The sequence below is a fragment of the Lingula anatina genome, chromosome 3 (assembly GCF_051362555.1).
Source record: "Lingula anatina isolate TDL-2025a chromosome 3, LinAna3.0, whole genome shotgun sequence".
NCBI lineage: Eukaryota > Metazoa > Brachiopoda > Lingulata > Lingulida > Lingulidae > Lingula > Lingula anatina.
Genome location: NC_141769.1, coordinates 17,148,866 through 17,165,303, shown reverse-complemented (window position 1 = coordinate 17,165,303; position 16,438 = coordinate 17,148,866). Strand labels below are relative to the sequence as shown.

The 16,438-nt window shown below is 37.1% G+C and overlaps 1 protein-coding gene across 3 annotated transcripts; it reads left to right on the top strand.

Moving 5' to 3' along the window:
• The first annotated feature begins 2,910 nt into the window (after positions 1 to 2,910).
• On the top strand, positions 2,911 to 14,874 carry LOC106157073 (A disintegrin and metalloproteinase with thrombospondin motifs adt-2). 3 transcript variants are annotated; one of them, XM_013532571.2, is made up of 21 exons: positions 2,912 to 3,123; positions 4,418 to 4,656; positions 4,937 to 5,011; positions 5,296 to 5,422; positions 6,689 to 6,984; positions 7,432 to 7,509; positions 7,872 to 8,038; positions 8,362 to 8,511; positions 8,832 to 8,981; positions 9,197 to 9,338; positions 9,656 to 9,860; positions 10,569 to 10,748; positions 11,004 to 11,144; positions 11,484 to 11,639; positions 11,928 to 12,077; positions 12,584 to 12,730; positions 12,894 to 13,100; positions 13,291 to 13,437; positions 13,604 to 13,813; positions 14,183 to 14,362; positions 14,649 to 14,874. In XM_013532571.2, the coding sequence occupies exons 1-21, from the start codon at positions 3,012 to 3,014 to the stop codon at positions 14,660 to 14,662; spliced, it is 3,273 nt and encodes a 1,090-aa protein (XP_013388025.2). In that variant the 5' UTR covers positions 2,912 to 3,011; the 3' UTR covers positions 14,663 to 14,874. The 3 variants fall into 3 exon arrangements, with proteins under 3 accessions (XP_086864543.1, XP_086864544.1, XP_013388025.2); XM_087008417.1 differs by lacking the exon at positions 11,004 to 11,144 and having other exon boundaries at positions 2,911 to 3,123; XM_087008418.1 differs by lacking the exon at positions 13,291 to 13,437 and having other exon boundaries at positions 2,911 to 3,123.
• The last annotated feature ends 1,564 nt before the right edge of the window (positions 14,875 to 16,438 follow it).

Genomic DNA, 16,438 nt, shown 5'->3' with positions numbered 1-16,438 from the left:
TTTCTTTTACAGTCTATTTGCATTGTTCTTAAAGTTGAGTTAAACATGAGCTTTCCCAAATCCAAGCATTGGCACGCATTCTGCTCTCCCTTGAATAACTACCACGGAATTTTCAGAGAGAGAGAGTTTGGGGGAGGGGGGGGGGGGGTAATTGATCCCTAGCATTCACGCAGATGTTTCTTAGACCTATTATGGAATACACATCCCCTATAGGCTGACAGTGAAATTATATTAAATTGATGGCAATCAAGGTCTAACAACTTAAATTGATACCACTTTGTTTCTCTAATGATGTATGAAATATGTAATACGCTGCACTCAGAATAACCACTTAATTGGTAAAAAAAATGTTGCAAATGTATTTATTTAAAATGTCAGAAAATTTGCTTGGTCTGTTGATCTGATAAGAAAAAACGTAATTCGACTATGTTTGTATCATAAGGTTAGTTAAAAATTATTGAATTAATATTAGTCATAGCTGCTGTAGACGTCCCTTTGGCTAGACACCCAACTTCCACATATCATAGACACTAGCGACCCCAGTTGCAGTAAAGTAAATTTAAATTTGACCTAAATTTACAAAAGCCAATCATATCTGTTTCTGACAGTAATTCCCATCTTGTAAAAGTTAAACGGACTTGCATTTGTGGGTTCTTTTCTTAACACATCAATCACAGCAACGTTTTTTTTTATAAGAAACTTAGTAAAAGGATAATTTAATTGGTTTATGCACCCCCGCGCGGCTGCTGCGATTGCCATTACTATCTGAAACTTAAAGGATGGTTACAGATGCTTGGAATGTGCAAGCAATTATGATATTGTTCATCGTCTTTAATATTCTCCTAAACGTTTCAAAGACTGAGTGATAAGATGAAGGAGTTCTTGGCCCTATTCTGTAGTAAGTGAAAGCAAGTGACACCTTCCGAAAAATTCTGTTTCTCACAATTCATATTTTTTTTTATTTTACCTCCTTATTCTAATCTTATAAACACCAAGGGTAAAGGAGTAAGATTGAAATAGCTGCAAAGAATACTAAATTATTGGTATATTTGCATCTGCACTAAAGGTTTTTATTTTGGCACGAAAGCCACTAAAGCTGTAAGTATGAAATTCCTGATTTTCTCAAATTTAAAAGCTTAGCCTATAACGATGTTACTCTTTTTACTATAATGACAACACTTCTTAAAATTATGACCAATTTGCTCCAAAATACAGTAAAATACCAAAAAAATCTATTATTATGTATGTTTTTTTAAACTCGTTTTTATCATCACCACGAATAATAAATAGGTAATTAATTCTGTAGTAAACATTTTGTTGAACATCACGCATACACATCCAGCCGCACTTGGAAATAACATTGTTCCTCAAAATAATTAAAGCAGAATTAAACGAAAATAAATGCAAGTAAGAAGTTCTGGGTATGACTTTTAAGACACAGTACCTTCTACGTTTTTTTTTTTTTTTTTTTTTTTTTTTGGTTGTCTGGATAAATGAGAAAAAATACGATAATAGCATATCTTTACTTTTTTGCGTAAACCGGTGTAACAGGAATGAAAGTCCGCTAGGAACCGTAGTCCGTTTCCCTTTACTTTGTACAGGTGACACTAGTCCTATATACTAACCCCAATACTCCGACTAACCCTAACCTGTACTAATCATATGGGACCCCAGACTTCCATTCCTAGGACTTCCATTCCTGCCACACCGGATTTGATTGAAGGAAATATACATGGTCATACATGGCCAGTCTGTCAGCTCAATGAGCTTGACAGGGACTCTTTGGTCCCCTTGACCTAGAAGCCATGTTCGATAGGTCCTAAGCTTGACCAAATCCATTTAAAACGCGCGTGTCGCGTGTATATTCGTTGAGGAAAGATGGATAGTCTATCATTGCATAACCAAGTCCCAGTCCACTTGGTGGTCGCCTCCTAAGGGAAGTAGAAAGGTCGAGTTACAAAGCTGTGGTTAAATGCCTCAGACTCTCTTTTGGAAAAAAAAGCAACTGTGCTCCATCTTACACTTTATCGCCGATATAAATGGTTCTCACTTCTGAGTGTTTTTCACTGGACAGTTCAGATAAAAATTATTATTACTTGTATCTGTACATTTTCAGCAACTCAGTCGGGTGTGAAGTTATGAATAACTCATATATACTGCATACAAAGATTTCTTTCATTTGGTTTAATGGGTTTGTTTACAGTAACTGACAAAAACATGTTGACTAATGTATAAGTTATCCATTGCATATCTTGTATACTTGCAAATAATTCTAGATAGTAGTATTCATATATGTATACCGTCTCTACCAGCTACAGATCCTCTTAGAGAAAAAGGCACTGAAATCGTTTGGTAGCTTCAACAAATGGGAGATTTTTAAAATGTCGGTTGGTCTTTTCTGTAAATGATCTTTCTGCTGGCTGAGAGTATAAATTCCCTGAAAGTTCAAATTATTATCATTGTTTCAAATTAGTAAAATACTAATAACATTATCAAGAATTGAATTCCTTCGAATTTTTATTTTTATTATTTCTATTAATTTAATTTCATTCATTAACTTCTTTGGCGAATATAAGAGGCGAAATCAGTCGCCCCCTAGCAGGTTTCTTTCTTAAAACAAACGTTAACCAAACGAAAAATATACCACCTAAAAACATGGCAGCTGTAATAACTTATGCAATAGTGGTGGACACTCCTGCCCACGTATAATAACTACTTTAGACGTGTTATGCGTAGTGCAGGGGAGAAAAGGACTTATCTCAGCTCCTTAGTATCCATCAAATCACAATCCGTCCTTTGTCTCTTCCAGGCTCATATTGATAAGATCTGCAAATTAATATTTCAGATATTGCAGAGGTGGCCATTAGAGTCTATTAATTTTAATAAACAGATGGGTATATAAAATGGAATGATGACCAACACACGCAAACTTCGCCCAAACTGGTGTCAAATAAAGCAAAGCCAGTGGTACCAGTCGGTTTGTTGAAATTGGTACTTGCCGGTTTCTGAAGATGCTGCGGATTTCCTCTTTCTGTTATTATGTCTTATGTTTCGTAACGTTGCTGACACTTGCGGTGATTAACTGCCATGGGCGGGATACCTTGGAGATAGATTCAAAAACAAGTAAGTGGAAGAGTCCTTCGTGTCGTTAAATCTACTGTATACTATTGCTATTGTATCGGAACTTTCTACTGCTATAATGTAGTTTAGAAGTGCAAGTGCGTGTGGAGGGATGAATAAAACGTAATTTTGACAGTTGTCTAAGTATTCAAACTCAGGCACACACGCGTGTTGTGTTACTTTATAAAAACAATCAAGGCAAAAGTTAATTCATAATTGTGTTACGTATTTCACCGGAAAGTAGGTATAATGTCTTTGATAGTTGCAGAAAGCCGATATGATACAGATTCCCAATGTAAAACATCGCAAAGCATTGGGAATTTGAACACATCATTTAATATGACTAAAATCGTTTTACCAGAAAATGGTCATTGATTTAGGAAAACTCGCTTTCCGTTTCAAAGTACGATATTGTGTTATTACTGTCCAAATCCTTTTCTTTTTCATCTTTTCTTCACTACTAATTTGCATGCCTTCTAGAGCAATTTGAAATATAAAATGACTGGCCCCGCCTTCAGTGAGGGTTAAAACATGGATAAAAATATTCCATTATACCCCTTAATCTAATTCTGTCGATCGTTGTCGATCTCGATATGTAGCAGGATAAGTATAAAAAGCAGACTCAACTTCATGAATCCCCAGGTGCCCGTGGGCGTTAAGATTTTATCACGCTCACTCACAAATGCTAATGGGAGATTTGAATATCGCGTGGGCATAAAGTTTGAAATTGTTGTCCCGATAAGTTCTTAGTAAGTTAGTTGGCTAAAACTAGACTTTAGCAAGTCTTATAAGCAAAAGTGCAGTTTGTGTTCGAAATAGAATGCTTTCATGAAAAGCTGTCATATTGAAAGAAGTAAACGGTATTAAATGGAGTGTCAAATTGTTCACATAAAATTCATTCACCGAAGAGGTCAGTGCAATCTAAGCATCCCAGTAAAGTAAGTCTTGTCTTCAATGAAAATATACCCAGAAGGTATAATTAAACTGAAGGAAGTTAATGGGGTTTGACAGATAGATTAGTATTGTCCCTTGTTACTTCTGCCAGTATCATGGGTGCCAAGATTTTCGTATTCACATGCATGTGATATATTGAAAAGGAGCATAATAACGTTCAAAACAGGTATGACAGCATAATACCAGGTTTGCTGACAGTAATGATGGTAAGATTTCAAAATGAAAGGCTAGATACAGTTTAATAAAAACTATATGGAAAGTCACTTTCTCAAATCATGACATGCTTACGTGTGAAACCTTTATTGAACGTTCTATATCTAAGTGTCACTTTGCTTTCAACTAGAGGCGGAGTTCGTCACCCTCAGACACGTGACCGACGTCAACGAGATAGACAGTCTCGCTGAACGTGAACTGGAGAACATTGAAGACCACCAACAGAATTTGCTGTATCAATTTAATGCTCACGGCAAGAATTTTGATCTCCGGTTGGTGAAAAATGACCGCATTAAACCGGCAAAGATATCGCAGCTCTACGTAGAGGAGGACGGTAAACTGGTGACAAAGTCCCTTGGGAACAATGACGTAAGTCGTTTGTCGTCCTTGACAATTCAAATTGTGCACCTTGACCCTGCTGTTGCTGTCTCAGTAAAATACGTTACTTAGGAGCAAACATATTACATTGGCAGATAAACAGCTGCAAGTAAACGTATGTGCCTGCTTATAAGATATCATTTCACAACAAAATCTTGTTATTGCGATAAAAAAAACATTTGATGATGTCTTCCTAATTTGAAATTATCATCAATAACTTATTGGATTTGATACTATGAAGCAACACCATACAAAGTGTGTTTTATTACAGGATTTTGCTCTTTACCAAGATAAAGACTCCAATGCAGCGGTGGCAGTTACCAAGGAGAATACACTGAAGAAAGTGGTAAGGACAGATCAAATATAATATATTTTGCGGTGAGCTCATGTATCGGAAATTGCTTACGTTGGGAGACAGAAAAAAATATTATAAAAAGGCATACTGCTTCCTTTTAGATGTTTTATGGTTAATGCAAAACCACTCTCCGGTGTATCAAATAATCGAATGGATTTCAGCATTAATATATGAATATATTGGAAAATTCTCTCGTCCTACCTCAATCGGTTTCTTTTGATATCAAACAACTTTATCGAAATGATTAAATACTTTTAACTTGGCTGTGTTTTTAGGAAGGTTTTGTGATGGAGAAGGATGCTTTTTACGAGCTGCGACACGTTGAAAATGACAAATATATGGTTTTAAGACACCAAATTGACGATACCGTTGCCGAACCGGCAGAAGCTATGGATGACGCAGGTGAGGGTTTTATTTATTAAAAAATAAACGTTTAACACTTATATCCACAAAAGCCGTTTATTGGTTTTAAGCGTTCTTACGCATATCCAATCTACTAAATTCAAAACTGTTTTGAAAAGTATTCTATTGTTATAGGTAGAGGTGCAATTGATGTCACAGGCATGCTCTTAAAAACATTTAGTGCACAGATTGCAAACTATGTCTGATTATTTTAGGGTCCCACGTGAAGAAGTTTATATCAAAGTTTCACTCTTCTGGAACCATGATTAATAAAAAATAATTCAACTTCTATCCCCAAAAAGGAACATACGTTACTGTCACAAATGCAAAACGTTCAACTATGAAACGTTTTACTCACTTTGAAAATTCAATCATCACTGGATTTTGTGCTTTGATTTATCTCCTACAAGTAGGCCTATGACCTTGTAAAAAATTATGATAATCTTCTGTATAGAGCAATTAATTGTCTTTCAGCAACTTAAGTTTGCCTGTCACTGAATATTAAAAAAAACGGGGAAAATACACCCTACCGACAGCAAAATAAGCATTAAAAATTATTTTCCCCTCGTGCTCTAAATATTATATAAGAAATGTCAAACTATCATGGAATCACAATATATTTTTCGGTCAGCAAAAGAAAAGTGTTTACTCTTGCACCAAGAACTTAGACAAAATGAAAAATTATAATAATTTTTCGAGGGAATATACGTTACCTAGTATTAGAATCACGCAAAGCACCTTATGAGTTATAGTTTTAATATTTATAAAAACGTCCTGACGTCATGTCTAATTTACCATGACTGAACCACTACAAAATATATCGGAACGCGGTATAAAAATTTAAATTCAATGACCCGGAACATACGTTACCGTACGTTTTTGGAACATACGTTACTAATTAAAAATCTTTGCGTAATGTAAAAGACATGGTAAAAATAAAAATTGAATTTAAATTGAGACACTCGTGGATTTTTGTTCTATACACATATATGTTTTAAAAAATTGAATACAACTTTGAATTCATTCAATTTTATTTCTTGACACTTCAACATGTGAAATGCACCTCTGTATTGGGTTTGGGTGCACTACCTGTATGCATGTATGCATAAATGCTGCACGATCAAGTAAAATGTTTCTTAATTGTAATCACTATTCAAAAGTACACTAAAACTGGAAATTCAGACATTTATATATTTGTAAGATGTATAGAACCGAGTGTGATGCACATGTAAGACATCAACGTTTGTTTCATTTTTACCATTTCAGTGCCATTAAGCGTCCGTGAAGTGAAACTGGATCGAGCTAAGCGATCTTCGGCAGCAGACTCAAAGCTCCTCCATTCCCTTCTAGAAGTTTTGGAGAAAGTTAACGTCAAGAGAACCGAGAAAGAAGTTGAACTGAGGTCAAACAAGGCTTTCACGGAGGGCCATATAGACGCCGCCATTGAACTTCTAATTTGCACTGATGATACTATCTGGGATTATTTTATGAAGCGCAATAATCAAGTTGCCTCGGCAGCGGAGGCCGAGCTGAGGAAATACTATTCGTTAATTGCAAACGGGGTAGGTATTATTCACAGGTGTCACTCACAGGTGTCACATGTACGCATTTTGCATATACGCATACACACATGCATTTAATCATTACATCTGTGCTTTTAATCTTGATCATTGTTATGATATGCGGGACCTAGGTGTCTATTGTCATATATATATATATATATATATATAAAATAATAACAGCAATTTTTTTCACACACGTATATATAGAAAAATGTGCGCTTAATTGTTACTTGAAAATGTCTTTTTCATCGCAATGAGAAGGGTGGGGTGAAAAGAGACATGCCATTTTCTTATTGATATCCTTGATCCTTTAGTATTCCTAATTCCACTAGAGCAAACCCATGCAAAGAATGCAAAGAGGACATGTATACACTTGTAGGCATTAAACTATAAAAAAGAAAGCGTTTCAAAATTTAAGTACATCTACAACTATTTGTAATTTTACAGATAGATCTTCGTTACCAGAACATAGATGACCCAGATTTGAACATCTACATTGTACTGTCAGCTATAATAATTGTAAAGGTAAGTTTGTCTCTGGCACGGAAATGTACATGCAGAGAGCATGCAAAATTGCTACTACCTAGTAAACAAAAACCTTAGGACCACGTGACTGCTACGTCACCAAAACGTCACACGCTGTAATGGGATATAATAATATTTTTCCAACGAGATGTATCTGATGGGATAACAATCCACAATGCGAACATCTGAATGCAACGACAATCGTTTCTGCCAAGCATGCATAATTTGTTGGTTTACCTTTAGCTTTTCAACCTCTGGTCGAGAAAGAAGTCGTTACTGCAAAATATGCATAGTTTGTTGGTTTGCCTTAAACTTTTTAATCTCTGGTAATGGTCCTGAATTAAATTTGATTCTGTTTTTAGACCCCAGAGGGCGCCCGCTGGTTCAGTGGCAATGTGCTTCCCGGTGCCCCAACTAAAGACGGACGTGTCCTAGTGGACAAGACAAAGGCCTCGGACGACTGGTGCAAGTACAGGAAAGATAACTATGATGACCTGCCCGAACACGATCACGGGATGGCCTTTACAATGTAGGTTTTGTTCATAATGAGAATGTAAATATTTAATGAGCACTCTTTTGTGGTTTACAGTAGGAGAAACGTACAAATATTCAGACTTGCACGCTCTATTGCTGATATTGTTGTTTTAGTATATATCATACGGCATTTGTGCATTGCAGATGTTGGGTTATATCCACTGCAAAATGCACTTGTACCGAAATTAATCAATTTGGACGTTAGAATTGGTACCTACTGGAAACCTTGATAAAAATAAAAAAATAAAAATGAATTATCCACCTATTAGAAGCAATTTCCAATAATTTACCCCAGTCTCATTTTCTGTTACCCACTAGGCGAGAACTAGCCTCCAACGCTTTTGACACTGCTGTGGCAGGCGTAGCCCCTGTTGCGGGGATATGTTCACGTTCTTCCTCGTGCTCCATCGTGGAGTCTCACGGGGGCTTCACTTCCTTCATCACGGCGGCCCATGAGCTTGGACACAAGTGAGTATATATTTATTAATAGTGTATTTAAAGTTTTAGATTGTTATATATATTTCGAATTGGGTGCAAATTTCCTACTATTAAACGAACAAATAAATATGTTTAACGCCAAATACATCTTAAATAATAAGAGTACTTATTGTTCGAATTCAACAGTAAAAGGCGTATAAGATTAGAGCGCTTACCCGAAGGTCAATTTAGACTTTGTGATAAAAGAAAATTTTACCAAAAAAAAAAAAAAAAATATATATATATATATATATATATATATATATATATATATATATATATATATATATATATATATGTTGTTATTACAGCCTAGGAGCTACCCACGATGGTTCCGGTACCAACACCGCATGTCCTGCCAGCAACGGCTACATCATGGCGCCGACGTCGGGGGGTTCTGATCCGAGCAGTGGCTATTATTTCTCCGACTGTTCTGTTGCAGAATTTAAGAAAACCCTTAGGTGAATTAAGATAACTTATTTTAAACTACAATCAGTTACATGTGCCGTACCAACATTGAACAGATGGTTTGTTAAAGAATCGTTTGTGTGTTGAAACTGCCTTTCGCAAACATTCATCATTCATTCGTACTTTTCCCATACAGAATACGAATGCATACACTTACATGTACAAACATATTGAAGAAAAAATTTGAAAATGATTTGTACAATTCCAGAGGTGCCTGCTGCCTTGTAGATGATGGGAAATATGAAAATTCAGCGGAATATGCAGCCAATACTCGACGTCGTCCTGGTCAACTATTTGATGCTAACCAACAGTGCCAGATGCAACACGGAGGCGGTTCCTCTACGTGTAATGTACGACTTTCCTTCTATTTCTGTTGCGACCCAATAAAGTGACACAGGTGACAAAGATGATCCTTAAAAAGTATTTTAATCGTGCATTTGATACTTTCTCAACGATCATTTATGGCGGATTTTGCTTTTCTATCCATTGAAAATAATGCATATAAACGCGTTTCGTATATCAATATTTGCATTGTGCTCGATCCCAGCAACATTCACATTTGACTACATACTGCTGTTAATTGTTATTAAACGTGCTGTTGATTTTTTACGGGTAATTCAGCCAAGATGTTTAAAAAAACTGCTAAAGTTTACGTCCCATTTTCCAGGTTTTTGGAGCTGATAACTTTTGCCAGTATTTGCGCTGCAAGACTGGTGCTTTGACCTGTTCTCACAAATTTAAACCACCGGCAGATGGCACTGACTGCGCAGATGGAAAATGGTGTATAGAGGGCAGGTGTGTCGACAAGAAAATCACCCCAGCACAAAGTTCTGGTCGTAGTACAGAGAAGGATACTACATGGTGTCCGTACGGTAAGTCGGCGTTTGTACCTTTCTATTACTGCTATGTCTTTATACATGGTTTATTACATCTATATCTCCTTCAGCTAAGAGATGGGTAAATTTAAAAAATGGCAATTCAGATAGCTGTAAATATCATTAAGGAAACTCTCTCGAAAACGAAAATAACGATAGAAGTTGAAATCTGTCTTTTAAGTTTTCATCTTCAAAACTATTAACAACTGAAAAACATTTCTGATCTTGGGTTCATGTAGTCGTTACCTCCGCCAAGGAGGTTATGTTTTCATCCCTGTTTGTTTGTTTGTTTGTCATCAACATAACTCAAAAAGTTAACAATGAATTTCGATGGAATTTTCGGGATAGGTCAGAAATGGGTTAACTTAGAAGTGATTAGTTTTTGGTGGTGATCCGGGTCAATAATCAATCAATAATCAATAGTCAATAGTCAAAAATCAAAAATTAAGTTATGGACCGATTTTTATGAAATTTTCAGGAACTGTCAGGAGTGGGCCAAGGAACAGATGATTAGTTTTTGGTGGTGATCCGGATCAATAATAAAAAATATCGAAAATTTAGGGGTGAAACGGCATTGGATGGAGACTTTGCTGCCTTGGCGGAGGCCTGCGCTCTCTAAGTGCTTTTTTTACATAATAGTTTATTATTTTAATCTAATATAAAAAGTTCTAATTGATGCTTTATCGCTATCACAAATGTGTTTAGGCTGGCCTGGCGACCTGTGTAAAGACTCCGACGCAGCTAAGATCAACGTCGGCCTCGGTATGGAAACGTGCGAGTCGGCTATCAACAGGGATGGGAAAACGTTATGCAAAAACGACCAAATTAGGTCGTCCGGTTGGTGCTGTATACAATGCTACTATTATGAACAGTCACAAAAGGCGGGTAAGTTACTGGGGTAGTGCAACTAATAACACAGCCCCTATCAAAACGAATGCTAGTCCTTCAAAACTCACCTCCTCTATTTCTTACACTTACAGAACGCACTTTATCTTCTTTTATCCTACGGTAACATTCGATCTCCCTTTCAAGTCCCATAACGTTTATTACTAGGGTGGCTTTAACTATTTTGCTCATTTTATTTCATGCTATGTATGTGCGTATACTGTCCTACCAAAATAACGCTACTTCATCTTTTAGGCATTTGGAGTGATTGGGGTGCATGGAGCGGTTGCAGCGCCTCTTGTGGCAGTGGTACACGCAAGCGTTCACGAACATGCCCTGTAGCTTTGTCGTGTCCTGGTGATGGCACGCAAACGGAAGGATGCAGCGCAAAAGCATGTCAGTGTTTAAAAAGTGCACATAAAGCAGATGTGATAAAAGCATTTTGTTACCTGACCTATACGTAGGTTCAGATGGCAAGTTTCCAGTTATTGTAAATTAGAACCGACCAGTTAAACTGCTAGAAAATATCTACAGCACCATAGGCTTGAACCATATGCAAAACGTAGCCATTATTAACAGACGAAATGGAATTGAAAGGAAACCACTGAACCCTTTACGTTAGCATATACATAAATTAATGCAAAACGTAAGCAATTAAAGTCGATAGTATTCGTACTGTACTAAGCTTAACAATTAAATGAAAAAAAATTATGGCATAATTTTGATCTATGATAGGTGGAACCTGGACAGAATGGAAACCATGGACCACGTGCACTGTCACGTGTGGTGGCGGAAGTCAGACAAGATCAAGAACATGTGATGGTGGAAGTGACTGTCCTGGGAGCGACAGTGAATCTCGAGCCTGTAATAGCGACAGTTGCCCTGGGATCAGTAAGTTTTCAAGTAATAAATGCAACTTTGTCCGCTCAGAAAATTTATTTACATTTATGTTCTTGTTTAATAAAAGTACATGTGTCATGCATATATTTTACGTAGTCATTTACAATTTCTTAATTGCTCCACGGCAAATGTGATTAAGTTTTAAAACGTTAGTATTTCTGACAATTACGAGTTTTATGAAAATTTGTAAGAAAAGATATTTTTGTCGCCCACCGCTCTTAGTTTGTTGTTAACTTTAATTAAGATATTAAAACGTAATGAACAAAACTATTACTGTAGCGCCAAAATGGGGAGAGTGGGGAGGATGGTCCGACTGCTCAAAGACCTGTGGGGGAGGAACTTTTTCTCGAACCAGGAGCTGCGATGGTGGCGTCACGTGCAACGGGACAAACCAGGAGAGCAGTCCATGCAATACAAACACTTGTCCAGGTAGGAAAACGTGGATATCTAAACTCTATATAGGACTATTTATCTAAATGACTTATAAACGGATTAGGCGTTTACTAAAACTACCCGCAGATCTTTTAGCACTAACTTAATAACACCCATATTAACCACATAACCCAAAAGTTAACCAGCATTACCAGAGTAGATGAATGTTAGTGCTAGGTATCACCTTGTTGGTGTTAAATAATTTCACGGTGTGTAGGTTAATTCGTGGGTTTTGTGGTTAATATGGGCGTTAGTGCCTAAAAAACTGCGGGTAGTGTTAGTAAACGCCAAAACCGTTTATAAGGCCTGTAAATGGATTTTAGATATTGCACCTCACCTTGCGCATCTTCATATTTCTAATAGAGCATAGAAGTGAGGAGTCTACTTCATGGACCCATTTTAGTGCAAGGTCTCAATTTATACCATCGAAGTAAGTTTTTTGAAACTGGCAAGTCGTGTTTTCAATAACAATTAAACTAATAAAGTAATTCTCTCCTTCTCAGGCACGTGGTCAGAGTGGGGTCCATGGACAACCTGTAGCGCCACCTGTGGCGGTGGGACGAAATTAAGAACCCGTACCTGCAAGAACGGCGTTTGTGACGAGGGGGTTGCTGATGAATCTGAGCCGTGCAATACGGCCCCCTGCCCGGGTACGTGTGGGAGATTTCTTTTAAATATTGCGGCCCTCTGTTTTGTGATCGTGACTTTAGGAGTAATCAAGCTTTTGTTTTGTATAATTTTGCAGATATTTGCGTTGATATATATTTTTGCTGCAAATTAAGTTTAGGATATTCTCAACTTACTTTTTTTTAGCTGGATCTGTTGACGGTAACTGGAGTGATTGGAGCACGTGGTCTGCTTGCAGCGTCCAATGCGGTAAAGGGGAAAAATCACGTGATATATTGTGCAACAACCCAGCGCCATCTAACGGCGGGTCGTGGTGTTGCTACAACGGCATGTGTCAGTTCAACAAACTTACAAACAAGGAATCATGTGATGCAGGGCCGTGTGAGAAATTAGGTACATTTTCCCTTTTCTGTTATCTCAATAAAAAGTGAGAATTTTGGAAACTTCAGCTTAACGCTCGTCCTGTTTCACTTACTGCGAGGATTCAATAGCTGAGACCCATTTGTTTCAATTTGAGCAAAGGGAGTAGGACTTTTTTAAATCTTCGTTCAGATTTGTAAGTTTCACATTTTATGTACTGCAGGCACGTGGGGTCAGTGGGGAGAATGGGCCGAGTGCAGCGCCACCTGCGGGGGAGGGAGTAAATCAAGGACTCGCACGTGCGTTGGAGGCGATTGCGACGAAGGTGTTGCTAGTGAATCCGAACCGTGCAACACAGAAAATTGCCCGGGTTAGTACTGCTTGCGTCGTGCCCCCTTTTTCCCAGTATTTTGTTTGTCACTAACAATGGTTTAACGCTCTTTTACCGATAACTTTAAAAAGGAAACTTGCAGAGAGACTTGTCCTCCAATTGTCTCAGTTTCTGACTAATTGATTGTAACCACTTTTCTATTTAGCTGCAAAAGTCGACGGTAACTGGGGAGACTGGAGCGCGTGGTCTGATTGCAGCGTCCAATGCGGTAAAGGAGAAAGATCACGCGTGAAGTCATGTGATAGCCCAGCGCCATCTAACGGTGGCTCGTGGTGCTGTTACAATGGCATTTGTCAGTATAATAAGCTCACCAGCAAAGCTTCGTGTGATGCAGGGCCTTGTATTGACGAAAAAGGTATGCATCTGGCTAACTCTTCTTTTATATAAGATAAAGATGGGCTTAAATGATGTTTTTCACTTCAGAACTGTATCTAAAATGCGATCGTACAATGAAGCAAGAAATATTACATTACTCCTCATTCCTTATTAAAAACATTTAGCAAATAAAAAGGGGAATTTTTCTTTTGAATCTTTCATTTGAATTTGCATTCCCCCTACCCTTTGTTAGCTACGTTATATAGTCTTAACAAGGACAGGAGCAATCAAATATGTTCATACAAATTTTAGTAACCATCTTTTTTCACCAAGGTGTTCCCTATAACGTTGACAGAAAAATCTATATCCCGTTTTGAATCCTCCTTTTTTGATATTACTAAAATTTCAGTGGACGGTAACTGGGGTTCTTGGACCCCCTGGAGTACATGCAGTTTTTTCTGCCAAAAGAAGCGTGCCAAGTACTGCAATTCTCCTGTCCCCAGTGGCGGCGGGAAGTACTGCACATATAACGGTTCCTGCTGCTACAATAAGGTCGACCAACAATCGAGTTGTTCTGATGGGGCATGTAGTAAGTTCACAGACCAATTGTCTCACATTTACTTAAATATCAAATTTCAGACTGGTTCAGATAATTTTGCGTGGTTATATAATATAACTGTTATTAACATATTATTTTTAAATAATATCTTAAAATCTTATATTTTAAAATCTGTCATTTTTCGAAGGGGTACATTTATGATAAGTTGCACACTTCTAGATAACAGTTTATGTTTCTTTGTCACCTCTTGCATCAGAGTATTTGATTTACCTCTGCCAATGAATGTTCACATTTTCATGAATTTTTCTACTTTCAGTATTTGGAAGATAGGACACCTTCCCACACTCATAGATTTAGAGGGACTGCACCCAAAGCGAAAGACAAAAACTGTAATCTTGTACCCATCTCATGTACAATCATCAAACAGAAAACACTCAGGATTGAATTTTTTGGTAAACTGCCCTTAGTACCATTTGGGAATGAGCTAAATAAAAGGCAGGAGAATATGCAAATGTACACATGAATAAAACTTATTAAGTACAGTGTTGCTCTTGTTTAGTCACTACACACTTATAAGTATAATTTTGGGGGGTTCATAAATAAAATACCCATTGTCACTGCAAAAAAAAACTAGAGGATCAGAGAGGCGATACCGCCTCCAAATATTGTACCACCAGCTGGAGCAAGCGCATTCGTATAGACCCCCACATACACAAAATAAGGAACACAGCCACCAGTTTTGTGCTTGACAAGCTGTAAAAATGCAATCAACAAGAATTTTTAAACTATTGCAAAAAATATATATGGTACAATCAAATTTAAATTCTTCGTAAGGTAGGTCAAGGGTCAATTTCAAGGTCACAGTAAATTGACTTGAATCCAGTTTTGGAGATAAAAGGGAAGCAAAATTTGAAAAATTCAGTTCATGGTGAAAAGTAGGTCAAAGGTCAATTTCAAGGTCACATTTAGATTGCCAGTATATGACTTTCTATTCAAGTTCAATAGTAACTATGGACCTATCTCAGCCAGTTTTGGAGATAAAAGGGCAGAAAAGTTTGCAAAGTTCAGTTTATGGTGAAAAGTAGGTCAAAGGTCAATTTCAAGGTCACATTTAGATTGCCAGTATATGACTTCCTTTTCAAGTTCAATAGTAACTATGGACCTATCTCTGCCAGTTTTGGAGATAAAAGGGAAGCAAAATTTGCAAAGTTCAGTTTATGGTGAAAAGTAGGTCAAAGGTCAATTTTAAGGTCACATTTAGATTGCCAGTATATGACTTCCTATTCAAGTTCAATAGTAACTATGGACCTATCTCAGCCAGTTTTGGAGATAAAAGGAAAGCAAAATTTGCAAAATTCAGTTCATGGTGTAAAGTAGGTCAAAGGTCAATTTTAAGGTCACATTTAGATTGCCAGTATATGACATCCTATTCAAGTTCAATAGTAACTATGGACCTATCTCTGCCAGTTTTGGAGATAAAAGGGGAGAAAAATTTGCAAAGTTCAGTTCATGGTGAAAAGTAGGTCAAAGGTCAATTTTAAGGTCACATTTAGATTGCCAGTATATGACTTCCTATTCAAGTTCAATAGTAACTATGGACCTATCTCTGCCAGTTTTGGAGATAAAAGGGAAGCAAATTTTGCAAAGTTCAGTTTATGGTGAAAAGTAGGTCAAAGGTCAATTTTAATGTCACATATAGATTGCCAGTATATGACTTCCTATTCAAGTTCAATAGTAACTACGGACCTATCTCTGCCAGTTTTGGAGATAAAAGGAAAGCAAAATTTGCAAAATTCAGTTCATGGTGTAAAGTAGGTCAAAGGTCAATTTTAAGGTCACATTTAGATTGCCAGTATATGACTTCCTATTCAAGTTCAATAGTAACTATGGACCTATCTCTGCCAGTTTTGGAGATAAAAGGGAAGAAAAATTTGCAAAGTTCAGTTCATGGTGAAAAGTAGGTCAAAGGTCAATTTCAAGGTCACATTTAGATTGCCAGTATATGACTTCCTATTCAAGTTCAATAGTAACTATGGACCTATCTCTGCCAGTTTTGGAGATATAAGGGACTAGATGTTATAATTTTGGAGTTACCATAATGTGCCT